The sequence below is a fragment of the Asparagus officinalis genome, chromosome 5 (assembly GCF_001876935.1).
Source record: "Asparagus officinalis chromosome 5, Aspof.V1, whole genome shotgun sequence".
In the NCBI taxonomy this organism is placed as follows: domain Eukaryota; kingdom Viridiplantae; phylum Streptophyta; class Magnoliopsida; order Asparagales; family Asparagaceae; genus Asparagus; species Asparagus officinalis.
In genome coordinates, this window is record NC_033798.1 from 120509318 (window position 1) to 120527484 (window position 18167).

The 18167-nt window shown below is 38.1% G+C and overlaps 1 protein-coding gene across 1 annotated transcript in view; it reads left to right on the forward strand.

The window, feature by feature from the left end:
* LOC109842495 overlaps window positions 1-53 on the forward strand; it is a 726-nt gene extending 673 nt beyond the window's left edge. The window contains exon 2 of the mRNA XM_020411363.1: window positions 40-53. Coding sequence (XP_020266952.1) covers window positions 40-53 — 14 coding nt within the window. The remainder of the gene's footprint in view (window positions 1-39) is intronic.

Here is an 18167-nt window from a genome sequence, read left to right on the forward strand (position 1 = left end):
GTTTTTCTTGGTTTTTTTGGTTTATATTTATTTTTGTAGAGGTTGGAGGTTGAGCCAATTAGGAGGACGTAGGGATGGATGAGCTTATCGTCAGTTTAGGATTAGGCCAGGTTAAGTGGTCTCTCTCTCTCTCTCTCTCTCTCTCTCTGTGTGTGTGTGTGTACTCGTAAATAATGCAATCTTTGCACAAAATATTGAGGTCCTAATGATTTGTTTGAGTTTTTTATTGTGTTTCTTTTAGTTCTCGCATTATTTCCCTTTTAAAATCACAACAACTAATAAACAGCTCATAGTCATATAGCAGTCCTCAGAGGATACGGGGTTTTTTTTTCCAACTTCAAATTTGTTTGAAGGTTAATTATATCTTGGCCTTTAAGGACGAAAATGTATTTGAATTATACGTAATTAAGGATGTAAATATTAATTAATTGAGAGAGAGATCCACGATCCTACTTTTGTTTCCCTGTGCATACATGCTCTTTATTCCTTGTCGCGGACAAATGTGTGGTTTGTTTGAACTTTATTAGTCTCTCCTCCCCTCGTTTCGTACTTGCTTTTATTTCGGAGCTATCTAGTCCTTTTGAGTGAACTTTGAACAATACGTGGGCCCGGCCCATTTTGTTTCGTAGACCTGGTCCAGGTGTGGGCCGACCGGGCTCTTAAGCTTTTAAGGCAAACAATGGTCATTGATTTGAAGCATTGTACTACAGTGGGCCCATGGAAAGTAGGCAATCAAGTGCGGAGATATCTGCAAATTTGACAGGTTCAGGGTTTGGGATTGAAGAGAAAGTGGGGTTACATGGCAAAATGGCAGGGGTTAAATCAGTGTGTTTTTTTCCCCCTCCCTCTTTTGTCAGTTTCAGGTTTTTTTTGGCTTTCAGAAAAATATAAGAGCAAAATATAATTGTAATTGCAGGTTATAACTTTTGTGTAAATATATAATGTTAGTTATAATCATGTCTCTGGGTAGCTATTACATTGAAACTCCAAAGTTGTGGTAGGAGTTGAGAGTTAAATTTTTATATTCTAACACAAATTAACTCGTGTCTCTAGGTAGCCCATTTTCCTCATGAGCTTGTCGTCGCATGACCTTCAAATCCCTTATGATTATATTTTCTTGCAATTGTAGTTTATTTGTAAATAAGCTATAAATATGATGGTTTTTCATAAAAAGAAAAGGGAAAGTTGTGTCAATGCCCCAAAAACAATATCTTCATGTGCTGCAGTCATTTCACTTTTTTCCAATGTGGTTCAGCCCTAAGAAGTATCACATCATGTGTTGCGGCCCTCTTTTAGCAATTATTACTCACCAACTAAGCATAAAAAATACAAAACCCCAAAATGTTATTATCTCCTCTATTCTTTCATGTTAGGTCTAATTTCATGTTAGATCTATTTAGAGTTTATGTTAAGTCTAATTTCAGTTCATGTTAGGTCTAATTTCAGTTCAAGTTATATCTATTAATAGTTCATGTTAGGTCTAATTTCAGTTCATGATAGGTCTAATTTCAGTTTATGTTATGTCTAATAATAGTTCATGTTAGGTCTAATATTAATAGTTCATGTTAAACCTAATAATAGTTCATGTTATGTATAATAATAGTTCATGTTAGGTCTAATTTCATGTTACGTCTAATTCCAGTGCATGTTAAGTCTAATAACAGTTCATGTTAGGTCTAATTTCATGATAAGCCTAATTTGATTCGTGTTAAGTCTAAATTCAATTCATGTTAAGTCTAATTTCATGTTAAGTCTAATTTGATTCGTGTTAAGTCTAAATTCAATTCATGTTAAGTCTAATAACAGTTCATGTTAGGTCTAATTTACTTCGTGTTAAATTCCTTTTAAGTCTAATTTACTTTGTGTTAAATTCCTTTTAAGTCTAATTTACTTCATGTTAAGTTGGATTTGAAATTAGACCTAACATGAACTATTATTAGACTTAATATGAAATTAGACCTAACATGAACTATTATTAGACTTAACATGAACTATTATTAGACCTAACATGAATTGAAATTAGACCTAACATGAACTCTAAATAGACCTAACATGAAATTAGACCTAACATAAACTCTAAATAAACCTAACATGAAAGAATAGAGTAGATAAGGGCATTTTGGGATTTTATATTTTTTATTCTCTCTCTATGCTTAGATGACGAGTAATAATTATTAAAAGAGGGTTGTTTGCGTCAAAAGTTGGTTTTGTCATGGAATTTATTATATCTTCAGTCGATTACAATAAATTCAAAAAAGAGATAGCCTTTTTATAAGACTTCTTTTACACAACAAAATAAAAATTACAACTCTTGGGAAACAAACGCAGGATCGTTGTTTGGATCACTGCTTGCGTGGGATCTTTGCCTGTGCCGGGGGTGCGTTAGCCCGTGGACCACCAAATCACAGATTCTGATTGAATCGTGAGGGGTTTGATGATTCGGACTTCGTTTATCGAAGTGAGAATTTGAAACGATATCTTATCGAAGTAAGATAGCCGTTCTTCTTAAGATCAAGTCAAAGCTCGAATCTCAAGGAATCGCCAGAAGCTCAAGAACTCTGCTCTCTCCCTGCTCTGGATTGCTCTGAAGTGCTCAAAATGATCAGCCTCTCTCAAAAATGGCCTTCAGGGGGTATTTATAGCCCCTAGGAACAGTTGGCGGAAAACAAGCTCGCGAGACAGCATTTGCTGTCTCGGCGGGCGAGACAGTGTTTGCTGTCTGGGCCCGCGAGACAGTAAACGATGTCTCGGAAACAGTAACCGTCAGGCAGTTTTTGTTTTAACTGCCTTCCCACGTTTCAAACTCCGTTATTTTGGTAGTTATCCACGTGATTCTCGCCCACGACGTTTCCCACGTTCTTGAACAGTTAGTGGCCATGTGTAGGGCAGTTACAAAGACGATTTTAACCATCTGAAAGCTGTCTCACGTGCGAGACAGTAAATTCTGTCTCGCACGGCGAGACAGTAAAGACTGTCTCGCGTGGGCGAGACAGTAAAAGTCTGTCTCGCCCGCGAGACAGTAAAGTCTGTCTCGCGTGCGAGACAGTAAAGACTGTCTCTCGTGCGAGACAGTCTATACTTGTGTTCTTTTTGATATTTTGGATGACTTCCTTTTGAGCTGTGTTTGGATATCTCTCAGTATTTTTTGACGTCTACAGATACTCCCTCCAAAGTATTTCAGACTCAATCTTTTATAAAGGAGTTCTGGGATGCTTTGGATAAGATAGGTATTACTTATGATCCTTTCCATGCTTGGTTGGGTAGATCGTATAGAAGAACCTGTAGATGGCTTCAACACTTGATCTCTTTGTCTCTCAGTCTATTCAGTGCTTTGTAGAATAGCTAAGATCCTTTCGGCATGGCGTTCATTGCTTGACCGTCATCGAGATCCTGAATTGAAGCTGAAATTGGTACTTGTGAATTCAGCTTTTGTCATCAAATTGATACCGCATTGTTAATCACTGTATCAGTCTTCATAGGAACACAGTTTATACTCATGTATTTTTTTGGAGTTCTTGGGAAATAGTTTAACCTCGTATACCCGTTGGGAGGTAGCCAGGTTATTCTTAAGAATATTTTGAGTGATATTCTCCAGAAACTTCCTGTTGATGGTAGGGAAACAGTTTAGACTCGTGTACCTATTGGAGTATTATGGTCTCTTTTTTGTTGGTAGAGATGAACCCGATGATGGAGAGGAAGAATTTTATATTCTATCTCCTGGTCTCTTATTTGTTGGTAGAGATAAACCCGAAATTGAAGAGGAAGAATTTTATATCCTATCTCCTGGTCTCTTGTTTGTTGGTAGAGATGAACCCGAAATTAGAGAGGAAGAATTTTATATCATATCTCCTGGTCTCTTGTTTGTTGGTAGAGATAAACCCAAAATTGAAGAGGAAGAATTTTATATCCTATCTCCTGGTCTCTTGTTTGTTGGTAGAGATAAACCCGAATATGGAGAGGAAGAATTTTATATCCTATCTCCTGATGCAAAAGACACTCAAAGTGGGATCTCCACTTGAAGAATCTGCACTGGTTTGAATAATCCTGACTGTCATAGGGTTTGATTATCCAATTCAAAAGTAGACCTCTCGTTCATGAATTGAATCGAAAGTGGATTTTGGTTTTGGTCCTAACTGTAGTAAGGTTTGACCAAGTGGGAGTTCTGAGACGATGCTAACTATTTAAAGGTTTGATCGTTCGATTTGTGGACCTTTCGTTCATGGAAGGAATCGAAAGGGGATTTTGGTTTTGGTCCTAACTGTTTAAAGGTTTGACCAAATGGACAGTGAGACGATCCTAACTGTTTAAAGGTTTGATCCTTCAATTTGTAGACCTTTAGTTCATTGAAGGAATCGAAAGGGGATTTTGGTTTTGGTCCTAACTGTTTAAAGGTTTAACCAAAAGGGAATTCGAGACGATCCTAACTGTTTAAAGGTTTGATCGTTCAATTTGTGGACCTCTCGTTCATGGAACGAATCGAGAGGGGATTTTGGCTTTGGTCCTAACTGTTTAAAGGTTTAACCAAATGGACAGTGAGACGATCCTAACTGTTTAAAGGTTTGATCGTTCAATTTGTGGACCTCTCGTTCATGGAAGAAATCGAGAGAGGATTTTGGCTTTGGTCCTAACTGTTTAAAGGTTTGACCAACATGGGGATTTGAGACGATCCTAACTGTTTAAAGGTTTGATCGTTCAATTTGTGGACCTCTCGTTCATGGAACGAATCAAGAGGGGATTTTGGCTTTGGTCCTAACTGTTTAAAGGTTTGACCAAAGAGGAATTTGAGAGGAAAGATTGATCCAACGAAGTGATCGAATCTCATCTCAGTAAAAGAATATTCGTAAATCACCGTGGGGATGTAGTGTTTAACACTTTGTTTGTAATGATCGGGTTATTCCTAAGAAAATTACATGTAGTATTTTTTCGGGAACTTCCGTTACATGAACCATCCACCCCCAGCTTTTTCTTGCGAAACTGAGTTTATCATTATGTTTAGCTATATGATCGGGTTATCCTTAAAAGTACCATGCATGGCATTCTCCAGGAACTTCCCGTGAAAGAAAGGAAATAGTTTAGACTCATATAACTGTTGGAGTATTAAGGAGCAGTTTATACTCGTATACTTTTCGGAGTGAGATGGAGAAGCAGTTTATACTCGTATACTCATCGGAGTCAGGGAAAACAGTTTATACTCGTGTACCCAATAGGGTAGTATGGTCGTCTTTACTCGACCTCTTTCGCCGTTATGACGCCGGAGTCAATTAATGCTTGGATCTTATTTTTGAGTCCAAAGCAAATATTGGTGGGATGAAGGACCCTTCTGTGGTATGCACAGTAGTTTGGATCTGTAATCATCTTAGCACCCTCCTGATCTTTAATAAGCGGTAGCTCGATTTTGTCATTGGCGAGGAGGTATTCCAATATGGCTGGAGCTTCATCGTCTTCGAAAGAATACTCTTTTTGGAACCTCGGATCGAAATTTGCGTTCACAGGAATTGTGGATGTCGTTGGCTGACCTCTCTCAACTTTCTTTCTTTTAAGAAAGTTTTCAGCTTGTTCACCACGTAGTTTTAACTCTTTCCAAGTGGTGGATGGTACGACCCCCAGAGCTTCCAGGACATCGATGGAGAGGTTATTGTGCCATGTTTGCAGGATGAACTCCTCTGTAATAGGATCTCTGTAATTCATTGCTTTGCCACGGAAGCGCTTGACAAAATCGTCGACTAGCTCTCCGTCTTTTTGCTTCTCATCTAAAAGGGTTCCGACTGACACTTCGGTATCATCATCGAAGAAGTTGCTGAGGAACAAACTTTCCATGTTATCCCAGCAATTGATGCTCCCTGGCTTGAGCCGTCGGTACCAATCGAAGGCGGGCCCACGAAGGGTGCCAACGAATGACCGGACCATTAAAGCCTCGTTTCCAGAGATTATGCCCAAATGAGACTTGAAATAAATCAAGTGCTGAATCGGCGAACTCTTCCCCTCAAACGGTGTGAAGTTAATCAGATTGAACTTTACCGGGTATAGTATTGAATCCCATTCCCTTGGATAGGGACATGGAATACCCGTCTTCGGGTACAGTATTGAATCACATTCCCTTGGATAGGGACATGGAATACCCGTTTTCTTAACTTCTTGAGCCGTCATCAAAGCATTGACTTTGTTTTCAAGCTCTTTCATTTTCTCGTCATCGTCTATGTATTCATTCGAAGGACGTTGAGGAGAATGAGTTAGACCACCCCCTGCAAAAGGTGCCATCGAACCACCCCCAATATCGTTATTAGGAGGATGTGCTAAACCACCCCCAGCGTTATTGTTATTGGGAGGTGTATCAGCCATAATGACTTCATCCACCTCTGGATCACTATCATCTACAACATTCCGAGTGTGGTGGCTGAATTCAGCTTGCTGACTGGACTCAGGAGATTGAGGTTGTTGAGTTAGCAACTCTCTCATTTGTTGAATAGCTAACCCTATCTCTGTCTTCATCCCAGCTCTAATTTCTTCATGTTGCTTCGTTAGAGCTTCTTGAAGCATTTGAGCAAATTGATCAGAAGTGATTTTGAACACTTCTTTGGTTTGTCCCGTGCTAGACATTGTATCATCAGAAGCAATGGCTGAACAAGTGTCTTTGAATTCATCCTCCGAGGATATTCCTTCTTGCATTCTTTTGTAATCTCTGCGTCTGATGGCTCCTAATTGGAGTCGAGACATCCTTTGAGCAATTCTTGGATTGAATTTTCCTCTCGGAGAAAAGTCAGGATTTGAGTCACTTGAATGCCGCTTAGACTTTCTTTTATCAGCCACGTTAATGGTGACTTCAGGGAATTCATCATCTTGGGCAGCTGATTTTCTCTTGCGGAAATGTCTCGGCTTAGGCTTCGACAATACAGAGACTCTTCGTGGGATGACTTCTCGTTTGAAACAGTCACATTCTGATAATGCTGCTTTAACGAGTCGCGCACAGGAATAACGAGAGTTTATCTCTCGAATAACTCTCTTTCGAAAATTATTCACAACCCCAACTTGATAATACGATTCATCGGTATGATTGCCAAAAAATCGTATCGTCTGTTGGCATGACCTCCCAGGTATGACGATATCATTTGGTGAATATGTCTTCTTCTGGGGGTATAAAACATTGTTGGCATTCTCAGGATAATTTATTTTTGTCTTTGAGCGATCCAAGGTTATGTCGGGAGTCGCACGTCTAAAACCACCCCTTTGCGGGTATAGGGTCTTAACGGGCTCCGAATGCTGATTTTGCATAAGTCCAGACTTTGGAATCCAAACTTGGCGGAGTTTCGGTGGTTCTTTGGTCACCGTTTCCTTCCTCCTTTCTCGTCTTTGTTGTGAGAGAGCACGGACATGAGCAGCGTTTGCACGACGTTTTTGTATACGTTCTTTGAGGGTCGAGCGAGCCCTCTTGACAAAAGTCCATTCATCCGTCGTTATTTTAGCAGAGATACGAGTGATTGGTTGTTGAGACAACTGAACCACTCGATGTCTCATCGACTCTAGGTCCGCGTGGTAACGAACCCCGTCGGTTTGTTCCAAGGCCTTAGCCATTTGGCGAGCGCGGTGTTGGCGTTGTCTCTGACGAGCTCTTTTCGTCAATGTCGGCGGGCTTTGATTCGATGACTCTTTAACTAAATAAGAGCCATTGTGAGCAGAGGTGTTGCGAGTAAAATCCTCAGCAACAATTGTTTTCGTCAAAAGTTGCCTTCATCATTGATTTCATTAAAACTTCTAACGTTACAAATGAATTCGAATAACAAAGAAATAAAAATTACAACTTTCTTGAAAATAAACACAAGATCCGTTCGTCGTCTCTTGCTTGCGTGGGTCTTTAGCCTGTGACGGGGACGTCGATATCCGTGGACTACCTGGCAATCAGATCTGATTCAGAGCTTCGTCGATCCGCAAGGAGATCTAGAAACTTGAAGCGCCTATCTCGGATAAAGCGAGATATTTGCTCTTCTTAGTATTATCGCAAAGGGACAATACTAAGGATCGGGTACGGGCGATGTAGATCTGATGAAGAAACTCTCTTGCGTTGAAGTGCTCGATCACTCTTCACTCCGGCAGGGCTTCGCCTCTTCCCCAAAATTCCAGATCTGAAAAAATGAGATCTATGGCTTGTATTTATAGGCTTGAGAGGATAACGGAGCGGTTAAAACGGACTAAGGGCGTCTTTCAAAATCCGGGACACCCCTGGGGTGTCTCACAAAACTCGAGACACCCCTGGGGTGTCTCGCATTAACCGAGACGCTCCGTTGAGGTGCATTCGTCCGCTTCCGCTATAAATTCTTCGTCCGAACTCGGATTTCAGTGATTCGAAGTGCGTTGGAAGTCCGACGAAGAGTTCTATCAGCTCCGATGGTTGGATTATCTGTAGGATGAACGAGACACGAAGAGCGTTGTTCCTTTTGTAAACATCGCGGGGCCCTCGATTAGCCCGTGCCTTCGTAGTTCGTCGATTCACTTCAATCGTTCATCGACATCAATCGAACTCCTGTGGGTCGGATAGTGACGTTCATCGTCGCTCTTTAACACTGAACTGTTCGTGGAGACCTATAGGCAATTTTCGATGCCTACAACATCAAGCGACGGTCTTCATTTCTTGCTGCCTCTTATCGGCATGTAAGTCTTCCTCAATTTGTGAGATCCTCTTCTACTGCGAACAATGAGATCTTGAAGAGGATGATGAGAGATATTCCTCAAACCTTGGTCTTGCGTCGAATTCGTATTCGGACCATGGATTAAACTGGATCATTGATCGGCTGCGACACGAACCGGTCTCGGCAGCGAAGACTGCTTGGCTCCCACTCTGTTGGTCGCCAGCTTGTTTGCGTCAAAGTTGGTTGTTGTCATGGAATTCTTATATTCTTCAGTCGATTACAATAAATTCAAAAAAGAGATAGCCTTTTTATAAGACTTTTTTTACACAACAAAATAAAATTACAACTCTTGGGCGAATCAAACGCAGCGATCGTTGTTTGGATCACTGCTGTGGTTGGGGATCTTTGCCTGTGTCGGGGGGTGCGTTAGCCCTGGACCACCAAATCACAGATTCGATTGAATCGCTGAGGCGCCGTTTGATGATTCTGACTTCGTTTATCGAAGTGAGAACTTAAAACGATATCTTATCGAAGTAGATAGTCGACTTCTTCTTAGCATCAGTCAAGTTCGAATCTCCAAGGAATCGCCATGTTAAGCTCAAGAACTCTCGCTCTCTCCCTGCTCTGCGATTGCTCTTGAAGTGCCTCAAAAATGATCAGCCTCTCTCAAAAATGGCCTTCGGGGGTATTTTACTAGCCCCTGGGCAACACGTTGGCGGAAAAACAAGCCTCGCCGAGAAGATTTGATTGTCTCGGCTGTTCGAGACAGTGTTTGCTGATCTCGGCGGGCGAGACAGTGTTTGTTGTCTGGGCCCGCGAGACAGTAAACGCTGTCTCGGAAACAGTAACCGTCAGGCAGTTTTCGTTTTAACTGCCTTCCCACGTTTCAAACTTCGTTATTTTGGTAGTTATCCGCGTGATTCTCGCCCACGACGTTTCCCACGTTCTTGAACAGTTAGTGGCCACGTGTAGGGCAGTTACAAAGGCAGTTTTAACCATCTGAAAGCTGTCTCACGTGCGAGATAGTAAATTCCGTCTCGCACGGCGAGACAGTAAAGGCTGTCTCGCATGGCGAGACAGTAAAAGTCTATCTCGCCCGCGAGACAGTAAAGTTTATCTCGCACAGCGAGACAGTAAAGACTGTCTCGCACAGCGAGACAGTCAAGTCTGTCTCGCGTGCGAGACAGTCTATACTTGTGTTCTTTTTGACATTTTGGATGACTTCCTTTTGAGCTGTGTTTGGATATCTCTCAGCATTTTTTGACGTCTACAAGGGTTGCAGCACATATTGTGATACTTCTTGAGGCTGAACCACATGGGGAAAAAGTGAAGGGGCTGTAGCACATGAAGATATTGTTTTTGGGGCATTGACACAATTTTCCCAAAAGAAGAACTTGTTATTAAATAACAACCAATTTTTACAATAACAACTATATCAAATCTAATAGAGATCTAGCGTATCAAATAACAGTTGAATATTTGAAAATTTGGATGTTTTAAGATGCAAATAAATATGCATCAAAGCTTGGATGGGAGTTGAGGTTCTTTGGTTTACATGTGGCATACGAAGTAATTAATGGAGCTAGCTTAAAATTTAGAGGTCTACCGTAAAATTTATGCGTCGTATAATGATTGATACGCGTATAAGATAGAGAATCACGGAAATAATCCGTATAAGATGTTCGATTTTGTGAATGGAATGTTACTAGGAAGTCCGTATTCTGTGGAGAGAGAAAAAAATTAGCTTATATCTATTTGCATAAAGTGTGATGTCCTTGTTCACATGATTGTGTCTTGACTCCTGTTATTTGTAGTTCTGCTTTTATTTGATCTTTATGGATTTCTTCTTCGGTGGTGCCTGTGTTTTTTATTTGAACTCCATTGAAAAAAAAAAAAAATATTCTCCCATTGGGTAGCTCCTCCTCCCTTTCTATTTTCGATATATACCCCATTTTCATGTTTTGAAATCTAAATTTAAAATTAGATGTTTTAACTGCTAAATCCTTAATTATGATATCCCTATTTTTTATAATATTCCAAAATAAAAAAGATAAAGTGTGCTAGTAAAGAGCTGAAATTCAGATAAACCCCTAGGTGTTGTTTGGCAAAGGGTTAAGTGAATGGTTAAGGAGACTTAACCATTCCTTAACCTCCCAAACACTGAAAATCCATTCAATGGTTAAAGTGGGTTAGCCCTTCAAAATGTGTGAAACACAAAAAATACACAATGGTTAAGATAACCCTTCTCGACGTGTTAAAATAAGTTAACTTTTCCAAGTGAGGGGCTTACTACTCCGGTTCAGGATGATTAAGAGTCAATCCCTCTATTTTAAAGAAAATAGTCAAAAATTTTATTATTCCCAAACACAAAAAATGATCACAATGGTTAAACTAAATCTTACTTAACGAGTTAATAATTTAATCATTCGGGCTATCAAATGAGCTAATTATATTAACCCTTCTTCTTAATCTTTTGTCCTTACACATTTGCCAAACAGGGCCCTAGAGTTTATCATATATTTCTATTAAGCCTTCAATCTATTATTTCATTCTATTAAGCATCTTTGTTTTTATTTTTCATTATATTTAGCAAATGTTTTTTTTTTTGTCTTATTGAAATTACTTTGTAATATCTATTCTATTTTATAATATTCTAATAAAATATATACAAGTCAACACTCCCAATGAGATCACATATCCGAAGAGCTATTTTTACCCATGTAGGGACTAAGGAGGTCTTGCCAGCTGACAATGTCATCTTACATCTTTTAAGATTTGATGTGCACTAAAGCCGGCATGGAGTTAAACCCTCTAACATAACCTAACCAAATAAAATGTAACCTCTAATCTATCCTTCCTAGAACAATTAAAATTTGAAATTTAGGGAGGAACACGTGCCAATTTTTTTATATCCCTCCATTATATACAACAAGAAATTACCTAAAGTCATCACATATCATTTCAAGAGAAATCCAAAGTCACCACGCTGCAATTAGTTGAAGATAATTACTCCATTTTCTAATTAGTTTGAAATTCTAATTGATTCTAAAGATATTCTAGAAAAGTATAAGTATTTTGATCCTTTAAGATTTCATTAATTTTGAAATTGAAATTCTAATTGATTCTTATCGACATCAAGATTTATAAAGGTATTTGCTTAGAGATGATGTATTTTTACAACAAATATAATTTAGACCTTTCCATTTTCATAGGGTTTCCAAAATTTTAAAAATATGTCACCTCCAAATCCTAAAAAAACTAAAACGCCTCTAAAATGGAACGTGATTTAACTCCATATATCAAATTCAAGACCAATATTAAGTGGATTATGTAAAAGGTTAATTTTATATAATCTCCTTGGACTTTGGGGGAATTCTCACATAACCTTGCTTCCTGAATTTTATTTAGCTCACATAACCCTCTAATCATTGGGGTGTTTCACATAAACCTCCTGAACTTTCACCTTTTTACTGGACACTCTACATATAAGTTGAAAATAACAAAAATGCCCTGAAGAGAAAATCTCAAACTTTTCTCATTTTCAATTACAAGTGGCATACCCCTTCCCTAAATTTTAAAGTTTTTTTATTCCCTCAAGAAAATTTTATTTATTTGCAAATTACATGTAGGAGGGTTCAGTGAGAAAAGTTCAAAGTTCAAAAAGTTTTATAAGAATCCCATAGTTCAAAGGGTCATGTGAAATAAACAAAGCTCATAGAATTATGAGAGAAACCCTCCAAAGTTTAGGGGCTATGTGAAATTAACCTATTTCTAAAAGAATGGGCTCTGTAAAGTCCATACAACCAGTACAAAATAAAAGTAAATAAAAACATAAATTTATACGAATGCTTTATATTACAATATTAGGGCAAAAATCATGTTATATATGAATCAAGTAAATCAAACACACCGGTGCGTGCCAACCCCGACAAAGCTAATAGTAAACCATAAATATATCTTTATATATATAAAAGGAGGGATATACTCAAAAGAAAACGCGTGAAATTTATATTGACTGGTTAGTGATTTTATATGCTGATTTTGGTAACATTTATCCTATGAATAGGAGGTAAATGTACCTAGAATGAGTTTATAATTGGTCCATCGTGCCCCATGTTTTATATTTTTCGTATAAAACCAATACAAAGGTAAAAAAATAAAAAATAAAAAAAACTTATAGCTAAATCATACCACGTGTCAAATGTATACCAAGTTGCGGCCCAATTGTTCGATCCAGTTGATTGCAGACTGGCTCCTTTCCATTTTGCCCTCTTTCGATTTGGACTAAGCAAATAAACAACAAAGTTGGGTTATACGCACACACTAGGTTTTATACATATGCAATACACGTAGTGAAATATCATGATTAAGTATTTTTGGCTTATTTCTTAAATAAAATTTATTCCCCGGTTTCGTTTTAATAGTTTTTTTCACTTTTATCTCTAAACTTTAACATTGAAATTATCTATTTTCTTTCATGTTTGTTTGAATAGGCTACACCTAATTTAAATTTTCATGTTAATAATTAAATTGATATGAAATAAATATAATCTAAAGCCAATTTGAATTTTTACATTATTTGAACTGATATGAAACCAAATTTTACTTGAGAAAATATAATATCACAATATCACAAAAGTAAAAAATATTGAAATAGTGTTCTACAATGAATGTGAATATTTAAAAGTTAAAACCAATAAAGAAAAATGATTGGTTAAAAGTATGCTAAAATGATACAAAAAAGAATATAAAGTTTGTTTCTAATCATCGATAGACTTCATAAAAATTTATAAACTAAAAATTAATGATATCTCTAGTATTCTTATATATGATTAAAGCATTCACATAAACATATAAAAGCACTGAATTTTTTTATGAAAATAGCTTCCAAACATTTCTAATTTCACTCAAAATAATTAAATTATTACATAAAATATTCATAAAACATGTATTTTTACTCCTTTTATTTTATTTTTTTGAGTCGAGGTCAATCTTTCTTCATCTTTATCTTTTTCATGGGCAATTCTAAAGTAATGTCCTCATTATCTACATCGATTATGATATTAAGCTGGAGTTGGATTTTTTGTTATCATTCTTAAGCTCGTTAATATTTTATCTTCTCGTTTAACTTCACAAAGAAGTTGAATGTATTTCCGATGTTCAATATAGACTTCTTGAAGTACAGACATTAATTTTTCCTATTTTAATGAGAATAAATATTAATTTCATACATATGAAATTATTTTTGTTGTTAGTTTATTACTTAAGTAAGATTAGGAGTTACCACTTTCTCTACAATGAATTCTTTTGATGTGCATCTAATAAGAATTTCTTTTATATCAATAATGTTATCTTTGCTCTGTCTCTATCATTTTTCACAAGTTCTGAACTAAATACTTGTATTTTTTATTGCCAATTTATCTTAGATTATAATATGAATATTTAATTTTTTTTAGTATTTAAAGAATAAAGTATGAAATTTACGAATATTTGCTATTTTTTCTTGTATATTCCATAGAGAATATTTCTTTGATTGATATAAAGTTGTTAAATTATTCTTATTGAGCTCATCAGTGCTTCTTGATAGATATGACTTATGTTATATTAATTCAAGTGATTCATGGACGTTTTTCAAATTTTGAACTTATTTCATTCACTTTCCCATTTGAAATGGAAATGATTTTATTTTTTAAAAGAATATCTCTAAAATTCTGATAGTTTCCACATACATAATTCATTATATTCTTTATAAATATTATTAACATTAGAGATTAATATTTCTAAATTATAGTTAATTAATGTTGAGCTATTATATTATAGTCTTTTATTAGTTTATGTATTTAATATTCTACTAATTAATGCTACTTATGTATTTTTGCTGCTCTAACTTATTAGTAAAATTGTATGCAGTTACTTTGATTTATATAGTGACAATAATTTTTAAGCTATCATATAGGTTTTAAATTTTTATTTCTTAAGCAGATATTTTTAATCAATTCTTATTGCCTTTTTTTTTACCAACATCAACTCAGACTATTTTTAAATGCTAAAAAGAAATAGTAAATCCTAATTTGGAATATGTGTGTGTGTGTGTGAAAATAATATGCACACTTTATTAAATGGGCTACCAAGAGATAACCATGTTATGAGGCCCACATTGTTAGTCACATCAAAAGATGTGAACCTCATCACTCTATCTCTTGATAACTCCTTTTACAAAATGAGGTCAGCTCATATTATTATTTCCTAATTATCCCATCATTCCTCTTATATATATATATATATATATATATATATAGTACTATATATATATATAATTATATTTACATATATATCGCGACATAGCTACTAATATATAGTACTATTAATATGGAGAGGTTCAAATACAAACGATTACTATCCTAAAAACTAAAAACCAAATCCTTCTCGTATTGGATTCTTAGATTCATACCAATGGCTGAGATTAGAAGCTGCTAAGGGTAATTAGGCAAATCAAACACCCACTAAAGAGAGGTAATTAATACTTCTTATTGAAGTCTCCATTTCCCTCGTAGGACGTCACAAATGCTAATAGATATCCCAAACATTAGAGAAGATCACTCAAAAAGGATCTGCATATATTGAAAATCAAAGCAGAATGAGACTTCTCCCAGCGAGACACGGCTTTGCTGTCTCGCAGCGAGACAGGCTTTTCTGTCCTCGCAGCGAGACAGTAATTTGTGTTCTCGCCAAGCGAGACACTTGAAATGTCAAAACCAGCATTTGAAACTGCCTTATACACGTGGCCACGTAACTGTTTCAAGGACCGGGTGGGAAACGTCGGTGGCAAGAATCACCGTGGATAACTGTCAAAATTAGAACCGGAGTTTGAAACGTGGGAAGGTCAAGTTAAATACGGAAAACTGCCTGACGGTTACTGTTTCCGAGACAGCGTTTCATGTCTCGCGGCCGAGACAGCAAACACTGTCTCGCCCGCCGAGACAGCAAACACTGTCTCGGCAGCCGAGACAGCAAATGCTGTCTCGCGATTTTGTTTTCTGCCAACTGTTCCTAGGGGCTATAAATACCCCCCGAAGGCCATTTTTGAGAGGGCTGATCATTTTGGAGCCTATTTTGGAGCATTCCAGAGCAGAGAGAGCAGAGTTCCTGAGCTTCCAGCCACTCCTTGATATTCAGGCTTTGACTTGATTTCAAGAAGAACGACTATCTTACCTTGATAAGATATCGTTTCAAGTTCTCACTTCGATAAACGAAGTCAGAATCATAAACCCCTCACGATTCAATCAGAATCTGTGATTTGGTGGTTCACGGGCTAACGCACCCCCGGCACAGGCAAAGATCCCACGCAAGCAGCGATCCAAACAACGATCCTGCGTTTGTTTCTCAAGAGTTGTAATTTTCATTTTGTTGTGTAAAAGAGGTCTTATAAAAAAGCTATCTCCTTTTTGAATTTATTGTAATCGACCGAAGATATAATAAATTCCATGACAAAACCAACTTTTGACGAAAACAAACTGGCGACCACAGTGGGAGCCAACGGTCTCGCTGCCGAGACCGTCGTGTCGCAGCCGATCAAGATTCCAGTTGAATCCATGGTCGAATACGAATTCGACCAAACCAAGTTTGAGGAATATCTCTCATCATCATCTTCAAGATCTTTATTGTCTCGCAAGTACAAGAGGATCTCAACATTGAAGAAGACTTCCATGCCAAAGAAGGCACAGAATGAAGACTCTCGCCTGATTGTTGCTGAGGATTCTACTCACAACCTCTCTGCTCATAATGGCTCTTCGCCAAGTAAAGAGTCATTAAATCAAAACCCACCGGGCTCGTCAGAGACAGCGTCAGCGCCATGCTCGCCAAATAGCTAAGGCATTTGAACAAACCGACGGAGTTCGTTATTATGCGGACTTAGAGTCGAGGAAACAACAAGTGGTTTGTTCAACGCAACGACAAACTACTCACGTTTCTGCACAATTCACGACGGAGGAATGGACACTCGTCAAAAGGGCTCGTTCGACCCTCAAAGAACGTATACAAAAGCGTCGTGCAAACGCAGCTCGTGCTCGTGCTCTCTTGCAACAAAGACGAGAAAGAAACAAGGAAACGGTGGCCAAAGAACCACCGAAACTCTGCCAAGTTTGGATTCCAAAGCCTGGAGTTATGCAAAATCAGCATTCGGAGCCCGTTAAGACTCCACGCCCGCAAGGGGGTGGTTCTAAACGTTTGACTCTTGACATAACCTTGGACCGCTCAGAGGCGATGACAAGTCATCCTGGGTATGTTAACAAGGTTCAAACACAAAAACAGAAGATAGGTTGCTCTGGTCACCATGCTGACGAGTTGTACTATCAAACTAAAGGTGGAAACAAATCACATAAAAGGACTGTTCGAGATACGAATTGTCATTGTGTATGTGAAAAACTTGTCAAAGCAGTGTTGTCTAAGTGCAACTGCTTTAAAGCCATTCCGCCGAAAGTTTATGTGTTTCAGAGACTTTCCACTGAAATGTCAAAGCCCAAGCCGAGACGTTTCAACAAGAAGCTTGCTATTCAAGAGGATGAATTCCCTGAAGTCACCATCAACATGGCTGATAAAGGAAAACTTAAGTGGCATTCGAGTGAATCAAGACCCGACTTTTCCTCGGGAGGAAAAGTCAATTCAAGAATTGCCCGACGGAAGTCTCGACTCCGGCTAGGAGCTATCAGGAGAATGCATGAAGGGATGTCATCAGAGGATGAGCTCTCGGACACTTGTTCTGCGATCGCTTCGGATGATACATCATCTAGCACATGACAAACCAGAGAAGTACTCACGATCACATCTGATCAATTCGCTCAAATACTTCAAGAAGCTCTAGCCAAACAACGTGAAGAAATTAGAGCTGAAGTGAAGACAGAAATAGAGTTAGCTATTCAACAAATGAGAGAGTTGCTAACTCAACAACCTCAACCTCCTGAGTCCAGTCAGCGAGCTGAATCCAACCACCACACTCGGAATGTTGTAGATGACAGTGATCCAGAAGTGGATGAAGTTATTATGACTGATACACCTCCCAATAGCAATAACGCTGGGGGTGGTTTAACACATCCTCCCAATAACGATATTGGGGGTGGTTCAATGGCACCTCTTACAGGGGATGGTCTAACTTATTCTCCTCAACGTCCTTCGAATGAAAACATAGACAATGACGGGAAAATGAAAGAGCTTGAAAACAAAGTCAACACTTTGATGACGGCTCAAGAAGTGAAAAAGGCGGGTATTCCCTGTCCCTATCCAAGAGAATGGGATTCAATACCATACCCGTCAAAATTCAATCTGATTAACTTCACACCGTTCGAGGGGAAGAGTTCGCCGATTCAGCACTTGATTTATTTCAAGTCTCATTTAGGCATGATTTTTGGAAACGAGGCTTTAATGGTTCGGTCATTCGTTGGCACCCTTCGTGGGCCCGCCTTCGATTGGTACCGACGGCTCAAGCCAGGGAGCATCAATTGCTGGGATGACATAGAAAATTTGTTCCTCAGCAACTTCTTCGATGATGAC